The 17,260-nt window shown below is 36.4% G+C and overlaps 1 protein-coding gene across 1 annotated transcript in view; it reads right to left on the bottom strand.

The window, feature by feature from the left end:
* Positions 1–947: 947 nt before the first annotated feature.
* Positions 948–17,260, bottom strand: part of LOC135688412 (ubiquitin carboxyl-terminal hydrolase 48) — a 45,701-nt gene continuing 29,388 nt past the window's right edge. The window contains exons 23-32 of the mRNA XM_089114131.1: positions 8,633–8,694; positions 6,357–6,464; positions 5,606–5,727; positions 4,979–5,166; positions 4,545–4,600; positions 4,129–4,201; positions 3,281–3,409; positions 3,017–3,068; positions 1,748–1,777; positions 948–1,251 (exon numbers count right to left, since the gene is read on the bottom strand). Of these exons, the coding sequence (XP_088970257.1) occupies positions 1,217–1,251; positions 1,748–1,777; positions 3,017–3,068; positions 3,281–3,409; positions 4,129–4,201; positions 4,545–4,600; positions 4,979–5,166; positions 5,606–5,727; positions 6,357–6,464; positions 8,633–8,694 (855 nt within the window). The 3' untranslated portion in view covers positions 948–1,216. The remainder of the gene's footprint in view (positions 1,252–1,747; positions 1,778–3,016; positions 3,069–3,280; positions 3,410–4,128; positions 4,202–4,544; positions 4,601–4,978; positions 5,167–5,605; positions 5,728–6,356; positions 6,465–8,632; positions 8,695–17,260) is intronic.

Raw genomic sequence — 17,260 nt, 5'->3', positions numbered from 1 at the left:
GACGTCACATGACGTCACATAATTTAACACACCCCAGACTCGATTTTTCCTTGCTTATAATCCGGACATTCCATTCAACTGATTTCCATTATAACTTATTCATGAAATTCCATTCTAAATTGAGTTGAGGTGTCCAATTTTAGTCCTTGATTAAAACTCTTAAAGTTTTATTCAAATTTCCCAAAAACATCTTCCTCCCCCGAGGCTACAAGACTTATGCCTATTTTAACAGAAAAGGAAAAAACAATTTTTTGAAAATGGTAGAAAGGGGGCAAAAGGATGGTAACTACTCCTCGAACAATAATCTGATGTTAAAAACATACCACGTCCTATTTCTGAATCGTAAGATTCCTTTTTCATAGCATTGCGTTCACGATAAAAGCAATCTTGATAAAAACAGCTTTTCCTGGTGTTTCAGAAGGCACGGCTTATGAAAGTCTTCAAGGGGCATCCCCCTGACACCCATCTATGTTAGCAACCAATATTTTCTTCGCACAATTATCTGCCTTGTCCTTTAAGTGGAAAAAATTGCCGGAGAACAGTCTAATTTCACACTGAGTCACAACATTTTCTCTCTAAGATTATCAGAAAATTTTTCACTTCAAAATATTCAAAATTCGCCAATTCAAAATATCTGTTCTTGGCAACTGGTAACGGGAAAACATAGTACTTACTTCATGTAAAATACAGCTTTGCTCAATCTCTTGCGCGAAAGAGGCGCAGTCAATGGGCATAGCTTTATTAATGAAGTAACATTCGATGTTTAGTTTAGAATGTCTCCCTGTTTTCAGGATTTGTGTAGAAAGTTTTCAATACAACACTTTCTGTGAGCTTTTAGTACAGTTGCAACTACTATAAGCAATACTTACCTAATCACGTATAGTTAAATAAATATGTAGAGACATATACATATAAAAGGTTTTTATGATTTCTGAAACGACAAGATGTTGCTGGATGGACAATATATTTCATAGAAATACAGAACTATAATAAGGTAACATCTGTACAGATATGATGAATAGTCAGCCTCTGTCGAATTCCTGATCACCAAAAGACCGTAATCGCAGGCATTAAGCCCTGCTGTTATAGTTTTGATCAATACCATAGCACTAAATAATACTTCATATATTCTCCAGAATACTTTACGAGGATCGCCTTCAAAAGCTTGAAGTCCAACTAGTTCCATGTTTGGCCTCTTGCCTGCCATGGATACAGTCTAAATTTGCTGAAAACTTCCATATAGGCCAGTCCCTGGAAGAGAAGAATTGTCAGGAATCAAGTTTATAGAATACGGGGCTTGGATGATGAAAATGGTTGGAGGGGGAGGGGGTAATTTTGACGATGAGGCAGTCAAAAAAGTTTTTTCTCAAATATAAAAATAAAAGTGCATCCGTATAGGACCTATACAGTAGGGAGGTGCATGTTAGTGAAGAAACTAACCCTTGGCCACAAGCAGAATATGGAAGAGTGGCTAGTTTTTTACTTTGCTTCTTTCTGTCTCACCGGTGTTTCCAAGGTAAACTGATCTGCGCAGGTGGACTGGAAACGAGCGTCAAAATGCTAGGTAACAGGTATTAATATGGCTTCAAATACTTTGGCTGCTTCAGATAAAATTTATATCCAGGCATCAATAAAAACATAAAAGCGAGGGATGATCGAATTTCATAACTGCTCTGTGATGGCCTTGATTTGATAAAAATCGACTTCGAAATAAAAAAATCTGCTTTAAGATTTCGGGTCTGCGTACCTTTAAAACCCTCCTCGAGTTTCCGTTGATCTGTAAAACACAAAACGACGTCACTTATTAATCTTCAACATGAACAAAACTGATAAAAAAAATAAAAATCAGATTTGAGCATAAAAGAATACAATGCTTATGACCATGGCACTTAGGGCCTGTTTACATCGGGAATATTTATCCCAAATTTCAGCCAATCATCTTGCAGGTGGGATGAAATTACCGAATATCTAAATGCGGATTCCATCCCGCCTTTCAGCTATAAATGGAGAAAATCTTCCCACCTTCCAGCCTGTGTGCTGACAAGTGGGACGAAATTCGACGGCGTGTTTATGAAAATTTCATTATACCTTCCAGCTTCATCCGACCTTCCAGCGTTTATATGGAAAAATTCAGCTCACCCAAGTGAGATCTCATCTTTCATGTAGTGATTTTAAACTAGTCAGATTGAATTTTAAAGCACATGTGGAAATCGAAAACAAACGAGTTAAAGTTTCCAGGACCTGCTTTCTTATCGTATTAGCCTTACGTTAATATACCCTGTGTAACCTTGCTCATTTTTGGGCAAACTATTCAGTCATTGGCAAACTGTTCACGTAATATTTTGAAAGTTCTATAGTCTCTTATTGAGTCGTCCATGGTCATACAGAACGCATCTGATTACTCACAAAGCATCAGATTCTTTTTACTAACGAAATGAACTTGCCAGGAACTTTTGCTTAAAATTTCACCGTTCACCGTTGTAAAAATTTCACCGCTCAAAATTTCACCGTTCACCGTTGTTGAAATTCCACCGCTCAAAATTCACCGTTCACCGTTGTAAAAATTCCACCGCTCAAAATTTCACCGTTCACCGTTGTTAAAATTCCACCGCTCAAAATTTCACCGTTCACCGTTGTTAAAATTCCACCGCTCAAAATTTCACCGTTCACCGTTGTTAAAATTCCATCGCTCAAAATTTCACCGTTCACCGTTGTAAAAATTCCACCGCTCAAAATTTCACCGATCACTGTTATAAAACCTGTCTAATACCTACTATTAGTTCTAATAAGTCAAAGTTCTGATAATTAGTAAAATTAGTCAATTTAGGACAGTTTGGTAGAAATCTCAGCAAATTCCACCGTAGGAATACCCTCTTTCTGTTTTCAAAACTTTAATGGCTGGCCATTCGTTCAAGAACCCTTACTCTAGCTTGTTAAAATTCCATTTGAGGCATTATTCTGAAATTTCATATTCTAACGGCATACTCCCGGTAAGGAAAAATGTAATTGATCTTACTGTTTGAGTTAGTTTCTTCGAGAACTGGAACCTCTTGACTTGGTTCATCAACCTATATTCGAAGAAAAATGAGCAGCTAAAGCTAACAAAATGAATGACATATATACATATATTTTTAAAAAACGTTTTACAAAAGCTATAAAAATTGAGCTGATGATCTTGTTTTTGAAGATACAACGCTGAAGAACTAATGGCGCAGCTTTCTTTTTTCGAAAAGGCGGGCAAATGCAAATGTGCAGGAAAGATGAGCTTTGAAGAACGTACCCGAAGGAGCAAGACGGATCCAGGAAGAATACCAAGGTCACAGAGCGACTTCGAGTCGTCGTCTAATTGAGTACCATTGAGCAGGCTTAAGTGCTGGTCACATGGTAGGACTGAGAACACAGGGATCAGCTGTAGAAAGAAAAGAGGAAATTCACTAGATTTGTTCGAACTGATCAAAATGTTTTTATTAATTAAAAAATGACAAAATTGTAAAATATTTATAACACATAGATGCATAGAAATACTAGGATCAGGGGATATTTTGTTACATGCTTGATGATAAAGATCATGGTTAACATTAAATAAACATAGATAGATCATACTTTATCAATTTTGCGTTGTTTGTCGTTTCATTTTTCAAAATAGAAAGCATAGCACCCTGAACAAAATTTCTTTCGAAAATATGAAATAGAAATTAGCTAACAAATAATTCCTATAATTTTTTCACGCCGTTTTAAGATATCACATTCTGGAGTTACAGAATATTGCAAAATGAATTTTTAATAAAGTTGGGATATGCGACCCTTTGATAAATGAACAGCGTGCTTGCATTGAATAGGCTGTTAAAATGTACGAGCTATGAACAAATGAAGAGTTGTTGAAAATTTTCTTTCTCGTTAAACATTTAATTTGTCTTTTATTTTGTAAAATCCTTCTTGTGTAAAATAAGTAGCATTAAGTAGTTGTGTTTAGGCCTAGGTTAAAAAATCAGAGGGAAGTCATGATATTTTGCGCCTCCTAGTATCGTCTTCGTAGTGTTGTATAGTAGTTCGTTAGTTAGTAATTGGTTAGTGTAAACATTTATATGGGACAGAGAAAATGTACGAGCAAATAACATCAATACATACCTGAACTTTAACATCCTTGAGTGTTTGGCTAGAATCTACTTTGAACATGTACTCGCCTCGCTGCAGTCGATACCTATCGGGAAAAATTCGATGCCTTATGATTTAGATTGAATGCTTCAACACAGAGTAAATTGCGCTATCAAACAGATGTTGAAGAAACTTTTTATTGTATTAATGAAGTACATTAATAAAATGTGACCAGCATCGAATAAGTTCACAAATCTGGACAAAAGAGTGACCAGGGATGTAAGGGGATTTAGAAATAAGGAAACTTCGTATTTCATATCATGTTGGGGGAGTACATTTTCAAGCCCTCCCCCTGAAAGGAGTACCTTTTCAAGCCCCCCCCCCCACCTTACGAAACGCAACTTGGTTCTGTGAACTTAACAATAAAATTCATATTTGAAGCATATTACCTAGAGCTCTTTCGTGTTCCCTCAGATGGCCTCCTTTTAAATTTTTTGGCTGTTTTCTGAAGTAAAATAAAATTGTATGACTTCTCTCTTTCAAATCAGATATAAATTTAACAAGTTCAAATCTATAGTTGTTCTGAAATAATGTCGAAAATAGAAATAATGATGGTTGATAATGAATATACTGAAAATGAAGTTCGTTGAAAGAAAATTGTTAAAATAAAACTCGTTAAAACAAAGCTCGTTAAAACAAAAATCGTTATGAATGAGCTCATCAAAATAAAACCCATGAAAGCGAATCTCCTGAAAATGAAGCTTGCGAAAAAGAAGTTCGTTAAAATGAAGCTTGTCTAGACGAAACTTGCGAAAAAGAAGCTCGTTAAAATGAAGCTCATATGTAAGTCTTTAAATAAACAAACATCAAAAAGAAGCTCGACCTTGTCGGGAACATCCTCCTCAATGTTGATTAAAGGTTCGTTTAAATCAGGACTGTTCTCTTCATCTATCAAGACTTGCATTTGATCAAGCTGGAAAACCTTTCGCACGTAAATTGGTGCACTGAAATACTGCAAATTAAGCTCTTGCTCTTCCGAAATTCTTTGAGACCGGCACTTTTCGCAGCATTCTAAAAAAACAGCAACCTTGGTGTTATCAATATTAGAAAATAACAAGAGCTTGGAGGCGTGGGAGTGTGCATTTGTGGGGATGCTGAATTCTGGGGGTGTGGGGGGCATGGAGTGTTGGGCGTGGCGTGCAAAGGCATAGAGTGTGGGGGCATGGAGTGCAAAGGCATAGAGTGTTGGGGCGTGGAGGGTTGGGGGTGCGGAATGTGGGGGCGTCGAGTGCGAAGGCGTCGAGTGCGAAGGCGTGGAGTGCGAAGGCGTGGAGTGTGGGGACTCAAACTAGCTGTTAAACTGTAGATTTCTATATTCAAATAAATTATGCAACATTATGATTGTTCAAGAAACAAATTTTTCGTTGCCGTCACCTCTAGTGTCAACCATAAATTGCCAAAGAATGAAAACTCATATACAAATTGGGCACATCGTATTTTGAGCTGTTACCTTGAGAAAGTTCCAAGATCCGGCCTGCCTCAGCCACCCTGTGAGTCAGTTTAATTTCAAAATCAAAATTCGCATATGTCGAGAGTATTTTCCACTCATTTGAAGACAGAAGCACATATTCTCTAGAAATTTAGAATAAAACGAATGTGAAATAGAATTATTTGTTTAGCAAGTATAAACAAGATAAAGAAAAATTCGTATTATCGCACAATTAACGCAATAAAAGCCGACATGACATTTAAGTGTTATGTACTTGGCAGGTAGCCTTGACTTTAGAACGAATCCATTGACGCGAATAAAGTCTTCATAGCCAAAAAAATGCACTTTCTCGAATAAGTGATGATAGGTCCGGTAGCATTATAGAAAATTGTATAAAAGTGAATGATTATACTAGGGGCTAGGCTTGGAGGGTGTTAAAAGTTTCTTTACGTACAATGGTTATCAAGGGGTGTTACAGATTAGAATCTCATAAGTTGTCATAACCAGTTTCAGAGCGAAAGCGATAGCATGCAACTCGTTCAGAGGCTTGAGACTGTTTAATCATCATTACAAAATTACACAATATACACAAAATAGGAGTAGCATAAATTAGCATACATAATGAGGGGGGGGGGGGTAACAGTAACTATATCTTCCATTTTTTGGATTTCCTAATTTTTGCTAAGTTACTCTGTTTGAAATATTTAAAAAAAGCAAATTAAAAATTTATTCTGCGCTTATTCTATAAAATGAATGATATAAAGTTACGTACTCATCTGATGACTGGCTCATGATATCTTCTGCACTGTACAGCAATTTCTGGTGTTCACAGAACAAATCAATATTTTCTACTTGGTTGTAAGCTGGAACTTTTGCAAATCTAGAAATTAGAAGTGTAAAGGCTGGGTTAAATGTTTCTTTAATCATCTACGAGACTTAACTAATCACTTAATTATATGTAGAGCGTAAAGTTTCGCTCATTTACTATCCTTGTGTTTTATAGGCGTTTAATTTCGAAAAGACACCGGTTTTCTTCTGTAAACAAATTTAAAGAAAAAAAGTTTTTTTCAGACTCATCTTAAAATCGTTAACAACTAGTACCCTGGTAAATTGTAAAATACCATCGTTAATTGTTACCTTCCATCGTTAATTGTTACCTTCCATCGTAAATTGTTACCTTCCATCGTAAATCGTAATCTACCACCGTAAATCGTAATCTACCATCGTAAATCGTAATCTACCATCGTAAAATAGCGTGAAGTGATGAAATACTAAGCCGAAAAAGTTTCTAAAACGTTGAACAAAGTGACAAGTAAACAGTTCCTTTTCTATTAAAAATAAAAAAAATACCAGTAAAGCAATTCTGAATGAAATACAACGATTAAGTCTTTAACTTCATCAAAACAAGTTTGCTTCGGTGTTTGACAAAAACAACTACAAAAACAAATACCGATGACCAATTTTGCAATAATTACTCCTCTACTTAACCAACAATGCTTTAACAAATAACTTAAATCCCACAAAATTATGATAAATTAAACAAAAGTCAACAATATTTATTGCTTAGAGAAACACAGTAATAGCACTCATGGGATGTGGAATGCAAAAAGCACTTTAAACGCAACAAATATTATGAGAACATAAAGGAATCTATGTAGGACAAAATTCAAATAGATTCAATATATCATGTGCTCAGTAGATAAAAAATTATATGTTTAAAAGATAGATATTAAATACATTCGATAGATAAGTAAAACTTTCGAACAAGCTACTAAAAAAGGTGAACAAAATTTGATACAATAAAAAAACGACTTTGTACAATAAATGAATATTTGATATGACGTTTCGAGCATAACTCTTCATCAGGTAAAAAAGAATAGATAGAGAAACGGCTAAGAAGAGAATAGAACAGTAGAATCGAAAGATTAACTTTATGGAACGTAGTAGGAATACGACGTAGAACGTAAGACGAGATGGAAATATGTGAGGGGGTGGAAGCGTATAGATGAGATAAGGCAAAAATTAATAACAGCTAGATTAGGAAAAAACGAAAATTGTTTATTAAGACCATTAGGAATAAGAGTACCAAGTTTAAAACGTTTTTCGAGGGCTTTCCGTTGAATGTTGTTATGAGGTGCGTAGCAAAGTCCAGTGATTTTCATGTTGGCTGGTGTATGGCCATCTTTGTTGAGATGAATGGAGACTGTGGCATCTGGGTCCTCTCTTCTTGATTCTTGAAGGTGTATTTTCTTCTCTACATTGCGGAGATGCTCACCAAAACGGGTATTTATCTGACGGGACGTCTCCCCCAATGCAGTGAAGGTGACATTTGGTGTAGCTGATACAGCAAATAAGGCAGGAATATGTGCATGGGAAATTGAAGTAGCTGTGGTGTTTGGTAATCGTGGTTTAAGTGTGAGCATGGGAAGTGTGAAGTGTGAGCATGTGCGGCATTTTGGGTGGTGGCAAGGCATTGTTCCAAAAGTGTCTGTTGTTGCTTGTATCTTTGTGTGGACAAGTATATCGCCAATATTCTTGTCCTGTCAATAAGCCAGCCATAAGGGTTGGAAGTTTGAAAATGTCCGAAGCTTCATGGTCATCAGTTAGCAGGTGGAAATTATTGTAAAAAAATTGTTTGATCTGCTTGTTGACTGGATGGAAGGTAAGGGTGATTGGTATGCGTTCATCGGTATTTTTGTTGGCGGGGTTTAAAGCGGTTTCTTGTGTCATTGACGATACTTGTTCGTAGGCAGACGAGGTAACTGTTTATGGGTAATTGCTTTTGTTGAAGAAACTAGGCATTCCCTGAGGCTTGGTATTGAAATCTTCTTGTTGCGACAAGAGACCGCGAAGGCGAAGAAATTGGGAATTCATTGTTTAGTATAACAAGGTGGGCGATATTTGTTCTGTATCATGATAGGATAAATTTTATTGGACATCGTTGTGATTTTTTCAACGCACAATTCCAAAATTCCATTAAAACAGATTTATAAAGAAGTTGAGGATTTCCTACGACAATTTTCTATTTTCTGCAGTGAGGTATATTACCTGAGAAAATGTTTCCACTCGTCAACAGCACCTCTGCTAACAACAAAAACTTCAAATGGAATCTGAAAGATTAACAAAAGTCTTTGAAGATAGTAGTTAAAACATGGAAGATTGAACAGAGAGACGTATGATAAACATGAACGTATCGAATCTCCACGATTTCATACTACACCTACTCGATTTTGGCAGGTAAAAGATTATGAATAGAGCAAATTATAGTTGCTGCTGTAAAAAAATATATTTCTAGAATTTTTAATTAGGATGCTATAATCTGTAAGAGCTCCCCCGAATTTCTTTAGGTGGTAATGTTAGGGAGAATCCAGGGGGTCTTACAACAGTGCCCTAACAAGTGAAAGAAGAGAAAGGCTAAGGAAAGAGGGTTTGAAATCAAGTTATTTATTTTAGTACTTGTGAACCTATTGCTAATTGGCAAAGATTTGGCTATACGCGCATCGGTTCAATTACCAAACTCTATGATCTTGGCTCTAAAAATCAAGTCAAAGTGAATCATTAGAAAAATTGGTCACCTCCAGACAACTTGTATTGTATCTAACTGACTCTGTATCATATCTAACTGACTCTGTATCATATCTAACTGACTCTGTATCATATCTAACTGACTCTGTATCATATCTAACTGATTCTGTATCATATCTAACTGACTCTGTATCATATCTAACTGGCTCTGTATTGTATCTAACTGACTCTGTATCATATCCAACTGATTCTGTATCATATCTAACTGACTCTGTATCATATCTAACTGACTCTGTATCATATCTAACTGACTCTGTATCATATCTAACTGGCTCTGTATCATATCTAACTGACTCTGTATCATATCTAACTGACTCTGTATCATATCTAACTGACTCTGTATCATATCTAACTGACTCTGTATCATATCTAACTGGCTCTGTATTGTATCTAACTGACTCTGTATCATATCTAACTGGCTCTGTATCATATCTAACTGACTCTGTATTGTATCTAACTGACTCTGTATCATATCTAACTAACTCTGTATCATATCTAACTGATTCTGTATCATATCTAACTGACTCTGTATCATATCTAACTGACTCTGTATCATATCTAACTGACTCTGTGTCATATCTAACTGACTCTGTATCATATCTAACTGACTCTGTATCATATCTAACTGACTCTGTATCATATCTAACTGACTCTGTATCATATCTAACTGGCTCTGTATCATATCTAACTGACTCTGTATCATATCTAACTGACTCTGTATCATATCTAACTGACTCTGTATCATATCTAACTGACTCTGTATTGTATCTAACTGACTCTGTATCATATCTAACTGACTCTGTATCATATCTAACTGACTCTGTATTGTATCTAACTGACTCTGTATCATATCTAACTAACTCTGTATCATATCTAACTGATTCTGTATCATATCTAACTGACTCTGTATCATATCTAACTGGCTCTGTATCATATCTAACTGACTCTGTATCATATCTAACTGACTCTGTATCATATCTAACTGACTTTGTATCATATCTAACTGACTCTGTATCATATCTAACTGACTCTGTATCATATCTAACTGGCTCTTTATCATATCTAACTGACTCTGTATCATATCTAACTGACTCTGTATCATATCTAACTGACTCTGTACTGTATCTAACTGACTCTGTCTCATATCTAACTGACTCTGTATCATATCTAACTGACTCTGTATCATATCTAACTGACTCTGTATTGTATCTAACTGACTCTGTATCATATCTAACTGACTCTGTATTGTATCTAACTGACTCTGTATCATATCCAACTGATTCTGTATCATATCTAACTGGCTCTGTATCATATCTAACTGACTCTGTATTGTATCTAACTGACTCTGTATCATATCTAACTGGCTCTGTATCATATCTAACTGACTCTGTATCATATCTAACTGACTCTGTATCATATCTAACTGACTCTGTATCATATCTAACTGACTCTGTATCATATCTAACTGACTCTGTATTGTATCTAACTGACTCTGTATCATATCTAACTGGCTCTGTATCATATCTAACTGACTCTGTATCATATCTAACTGGCTCTGTATCATATCTAACTGACTCTGTATCATATCTAACTGACTCTGTATTGTATCTAACTGACTCTGTATCATATCTAACTGGCTCTTTATCATATCTAACTGACTCTGTATCATATCTAACTGGCTCTTTATCATATCTAACTGACTCTGTATCATATCTAACTGACTCTGTATCATATCTAACTGACTCTGTATCATATCTAACTGGCTCTTTATCATATCTAACTGACTCTGTATCATATCTAACTGACTCTGTATCATATCTAACTGACTCTGTATTGTATCTAACTGACTCTGTATCATATCCAACTGATTCTGTATCATATCTAACTGACTCTGTATTGTATCTAACTGACTCTGTATCATATCTAACTGGCTCTGTATCATATCTAACTGACTCTGTATCATATCTAACTGACTCTGTATCATATCTAACTGACTCTGTATCATATCTAACTGACTCTGTATCATATCTAACTGACTCTGTATCATATCTAACTGGCTCTTTATCATATCTAACTGACTCTGTATCATATCTAACTGACTCTGTATCATATCTAACTGACTCTGTATTGTATCTAACTGACTCTGTCTCATATCTAACTGACTCTGTATCATATCTAACTGACTCTGTATCATATCTAACTGACTCTGTATTGTATCTAACTGACTCTGTATCATATCTAACTGACTCTGTATTGTATCTAACTCACTCTGTATCATATCCAACTGATTCTGTATCATATCTAACTGACTCTGTATTGTATCTAACTGACTCTGTATCATATCTAACTGGCTCTGTATCATATCTAACTGACTCTGTATCATATCTAACTAACTCTGTATCATATCTAACTGACTCTGTATCATATCTAACTGACTCTGTATTGTATCTAACTGACTCTGTATCATATCTAACTGGCTCTGTATCATATCTAACTGACTCTGTATCATATCTAACTGGCTCTGTATCATATCTAACTGACTCTGTATCATATCTAACTGACTCTGTATTGTATCTAACTGACTCTGTATCATATCTAACTGGCTCTTTATTGTTAATTTAAAGTTATGTCGAGTTTCGCAGAAATAGCGTAAAGAAATCACGAGTGTATATCTGACAACATAACAAAACTCAATAATAATAGCGAACACAACTTCAGCAAGCGAGACACTAAACTCATTACAGTCACATGATGTATAACCGCTTTTGCGGAACAGGAAGCGGATGTAGATACGAATCAATATAACAAAAGATAATTATTGTTCAACAGTCCCCCTTGATGAGTATCTTCTTTTAGTCCTTTAATCTAAGACCCATCAAGTTTCGCAATTTTTCAAACTTTTCTTTAGGCAGCCCTTTAGTAAGGATATCTGCAATCATTTCCTCTGATGGACAATACTTTAGATTTACTTGTTTCTTTTCCACAGCATCTCGAACAAAGTGGTACTTTATATCTATATGCTTTGTTCGTGAGTGGCTGGTTTGGTTCTTTGATAGAGCGATTGCTCCTTGGTTGTCTTCGAATATTGTTGTGGGTCCCGATGTTTCAATTCCTGAACTCTCTATCAATCTTCGAAGCCAGATAGCTTCTTGCGTAGCTGTACTGAGACTGATGTACTCAGCTTCTGTCGTTGACAGCGCAACAACACTCTGCCGTTGACTTCTCCATGAAACTGTAGAACCTGCTAGTTGAAACATGTATCCTGAAGTAGATCGTCTTGAATCAACGTCACCAGCCCAATTTGCATCAGAATACCCTTGTAACTTTAAACTTGCGTTGTTTGCGTCAAACGTAAGGCAGTAGTCAAGTGTTCCTTTCAGGTAACGGAATATTCTCTTAACTCCTTGCCAATGATCTAAAGAAGGGTTTGACATGAACTGACTCAGAGCTCCTACAGCAAAACATATGTCTGGTCTTGATGCAATCATGGCATAGTTTAATGATCCGATTGCTGCTTGATATTCTTTCTTGTCAAACGCTTTTTCACCATCAGATAGCTTCGTGTATACCTTTCCAGGTTCCATTGGTGTAGAGACTGGCTTACAGTCAGTCATACCAAATCTTTTAAGGACGTTCTCTAGATATGCCTTCTGATTTACAAAGAGAGTTCTATTTTCTCGACTGCGCTCAATAAGCATTCCTAAACATTGCATCGCAGGTCCCATATCTTGCATTTCAAATCTTTGTGATAACATCTGCTTCTCCTTCACAAGCAATTGGCTATCATTGGAAGCAATCAGGATATCATCAACGTATAATGAAAGAATCACAAATGATACCTGATTTCCATTGCTGGACACCACTTTTGTGTATATGCATGAATCTGCATTGCTCTGCTTGTACTCAGAATCCTTTAGAAATCTATCGATTTCCATATTCCAGCATCTAGCCGACTGTTTCAGGCCATACAGACTTTTCTTTAACTTGCAAAACTTTCCTTCTGCGCCCTCTTTAACGCATCCAGCGGGCTGTGCCATGTAAATATCTTCCTCGAGTATGCCGTTTAAGAAAGCAGTCTTAACATCCATTTGGTGAAGCTCGAGATCTAATGTGTTGGCAACAGCTAGAACTACTCGAATTGAGTTATACCTCGCAACAGGTGCAAACACTTCATTGTAGTCAGTTCCTTCTTCTTGGGAGAAACCCTGAGCCACTAGGCGTGCTTTGAATCGATTGAAGCTACCATCTGCATTCCTCTTGATCTTAAAAATCCATTTGCAGCCAACAACATTCTTGTCAGGTGGTAAATCAACTAGCTCCCAAGTGTTGTTCTTGGTTAATGATTCATATTCACTGTCAATGGCGTCCTTCCACTGTGTTGCGAATTTACTGTTCAATGCTTCTTGTAGACTTTTAGGCTCTTCACTGTCCTGCACTGCAATATTTGCACAGTCCAAATCTTCATGTTGCCACCATTCACCCGTTATACTTCCTAATCTTTCAGGAGCAACTCTGTTTCTTTGAGGTCTTTGATGCAGTTCTTCTGGTACAGCATTTTCTTCTTCTTGATTCTCTGCAAGTTCTTCATTATCTTTACTCTTGTTGGCATCTTGTACGGCCTTGAAATGCAAAGCATCAGACGATAAATCTTTCTTGTCAGTAGTTAACAGTTCTGTTAATCCCTTTTCATTGTCAAACAGTTTGTGTTCGAAGGAATTCTCCAGAAATATGACATCACGACTTCTTATCATCTGCTTTGTTTCAGGATTGTACAACTTGTATCCTTTACAGCCAAAAGGGTAACCAACAAAGATACAATGCATAGACTTTTTGTCCAGTTTGCTTCTTTTTTGGTCTGGCACATGGACAAAAGCATTACAGCCAAATACTTTGAAATGGCTTACATCAGGTTTCTCATCATACCAGCACTCATGTGGTGTTTTCTCTTTCAAACATGATGTTGGGCTTCTGTTTCTGATGTAATTTGCTGTAGACACGGCCTCTGCCCAAAAACTCAATGGAAGATTACCATGATGTAGCATTGACCTTACAGTTTCTATGATTGTTCGGTTCATGCGTTCAGCAACGCCATTCTGCTGTGGTGTGTAGGGAACCGTGACTTCGTGCAGTATTCCACGACTTTTGCAATATTCAGCAAATTCTTCTGAAATGTATTCGCCTCCATTATCTGATCTAAGCTTCTTTACTTGTTTTCCAATCAGTCTTTCAGATGACTCAACAAATTCTTTAAATTTATCCAGTACTTCACTCTTCTTCTTTAGCATGTACACAGTAGTGTAGTGAGTACAGTCATCTATGAAGGTGACAAAATACCTTGAACCTCCCACTGAAGTGACATTCATGGGACCACACACATCACTGTGTATGAGTTCTAAAGGCTGAGTATTCTTCTGTGAACAGTTCTTTGAAAATGGTTGGCGACTTTGTTTCCCATAGGCACAGCCTTCACATTTTCTATCAGTTTGCTCATTTGGTTTCCAGCTCAGCCCATCTACCATAGATTTGTTGTGCAGCAGCTTCAGGTTGTCATAACCAAGGTGTCCATAGCGATAATGCCAAAGTGCATTGTCATCATTTGCAACAGTTGATCCAAAACAGCATGATTGCTCAGGATCTACATTCAATTTATACAGTTTTCCATGCTTGTGGCCAATACTGTATACATTGCCATTGATGATTATCTTGCAATGTTGACCTTTAAACTGCACTTCTGCATCTTTGTCAGTGATAGAAGGCAAAGATAGCAAGTTTTTCTGTATTTTTGGTACGTAAAGTACATCTTTCAGGGTTGCATTCACCTTGTCTTTGCCATCATACAAAACAAGCTGCAATTCCCCTTTTCCATAAGCAAAAATTACAGTATCATCAGCAAGCTTCACTTCTATTGGTTTCTTGAATGGTGTATATCCATACATCCCCTTTTTAACAGGGGTCATGTGCTGTGATGCCCCCGAGTCTATCCACCAGTCATCTTTATCTGATGGAGTATTACCCACAGCTAACGCAATCTCAGTTGCTGTTTCTTCATTTACCTTGCCATTTTCTTGTTTTGTTTCTGCCATACTTGCTGTTACGTTCTTGGGGTTATTTTTTGCATCAGCTTTCTTTTTAAAGCAATCCCTGGCAAAGTGTCCGGGCTTTTTGCAATAATGGCATTGAAATTTCTTGCAATTATTTATTTTCTTGTGTTCTGTTAATTTCTTTGTAAATAATGCATCTTGGCACGCCTCAGCTTTTGGAGTACTCACTGTCCCTTCACTTCCGCCCTGCATTTTATCATATTCGTGAATTAATCTGTCACGAACATAGTTCCAACTCAATTTCTCTTCAGCAATTGTTTCTAGAGCAGTGATCAAATAATTGTATTCCTCAGGTAGACTGCTTATTAAAATGATAACCAAATCTTTTTCAGCTATTTCGTCATCCACTGCTTCCAAATACTCGGCAAGTGTTTTAATATAATTTATATGGTCGATCATTTTCGCTCCTTTTCCCATTCGTGCAGAATATAGCTTCCTGCGGTAGAATATTTTTTGTGATAGCGATTTTCGTTCAAAATGTTGTTCAAGATTGTCCCAAGCTTCTTTAGCATTCTTAGCAGATCGAACATAAATTTGTAAACTTGTTTCAACAGACAGGCACACTGTCGCGAGGGCCACATTTTCCCTCTTTCGAAATCTCCTTTGCTGTTCAGGATTTGCTGCGGCATTCAGGGTTTCTTCTCCCGTAACTAATTCCCATAAATCTTTTCCGATAAGGTACATTTTCATCTGGAACTTCCAGCTATGATAGTTCTCTCCATTCAGTTTTTCAACTTTAAAACCAGTGTCTTCGGCTGCCATGATTACAGCGAAATATTCCAACAGACTTCCTCTGATTTATTTATGTACGGAGCAAATGTCTAAGCCATGTACAGACGAAAAAACTTATAAAAAGTGTCTGGGCCCATAACCTGTTAATTTAAAGTTATGTCGAGTTTCGCAGAAATAGCGTAAAGAAATCACGAGTGTATATCTGACAACATAACAAAACTCAATAATAATAGCGAACACAACTTCAGCAAGCGAGACACTAAACTCATTACAGTCACATGATGTATAACCGCTTTTGCGGAACAGGAAGCGGATGTAGATACGAATCAATATAACAAAAGATAATTATTGTTCAACATTTATCATATCTAACTGACTCTGTATCATATCTAACTGGCTCTTTATCATATCTAACTGACTCTGTATCATATCTAACTGACTCTGTATCATATCTAACTGACTCTGTATTGTATCTAACTGACTCTGTATCGTATCTAACTGGCTCTGTATCATATCTAACTGGCTCTGTATCATATCTAACTGACTCTGTATCATATCTAACTGGCTCTGTATCATATCTAACTGACTCTGTATCATATCTAACTGACTCTGTATTGTATCTAACTGACTCTGTATCATATCTAACTGACTCTGTATCATATCTAACTGGCTCTGTATCATATCTAACTGACTCTGTATCATATCTAACTGACTCTGTATCATATCTAACTGACTCTGTATCATATCTAACTGACTCTGTATCATATCTAACTGACTCTGTATCATATCTAACTGGCTCTTTATCATATCTAACTGACTCTGTATCATATCTAACTGACTCTGTATCATATCTAACTGACTCTGTATTGTATCTAACTGACTCTGTCTCATATCTAACTGACTCTGTATCATATCTAACTGACTCTGTATCATATCTAACTGACTCTGTATTGTATCTAACTGACTCTGTATCACATCTAACTGACTCTGTATTGTATCTAACTGACTCTGTATCATATCCAACTGATTCTGTATCATATCTAACTGGCTCTGTATCATATCTAACTGACTCTGTATTGTATCTAACTGACTCTGTATCATATCTAACTGGCTCTGTATCATATCTAACTGACTCTGTATCATATCTAACTGACTCTGTATCATATCTAACTGACTCTGTATCATATCTAACTGGCTCTTTATCATATCTAAATGACTCTGTATCATATCTAACTGACACTGTATTGTATCTAACTGA

Source organism: Rhopilema esculentum, chromosome 19, assembly GCF_057945365.1.
Source record: "Rhopilema esculentum isolate cy_ngs chromosome 19, ASM5794536v1, whole genome shotgun sequence".
In the NCBI taxonomy this organism is placed as follows: domain Eukaryota; kingdom Metazoa; phylum Cnidaria; class Scyphozoa; order Rhizostomeae; family Rhizostomatidae; genus Rhopilema; species Rhopilema esculentum.
The sequence above is the reverse complement of the archived record's forward strand: the minus strand, read 5'-3'. Positions and strand labels throughout refer to the sequence as shown.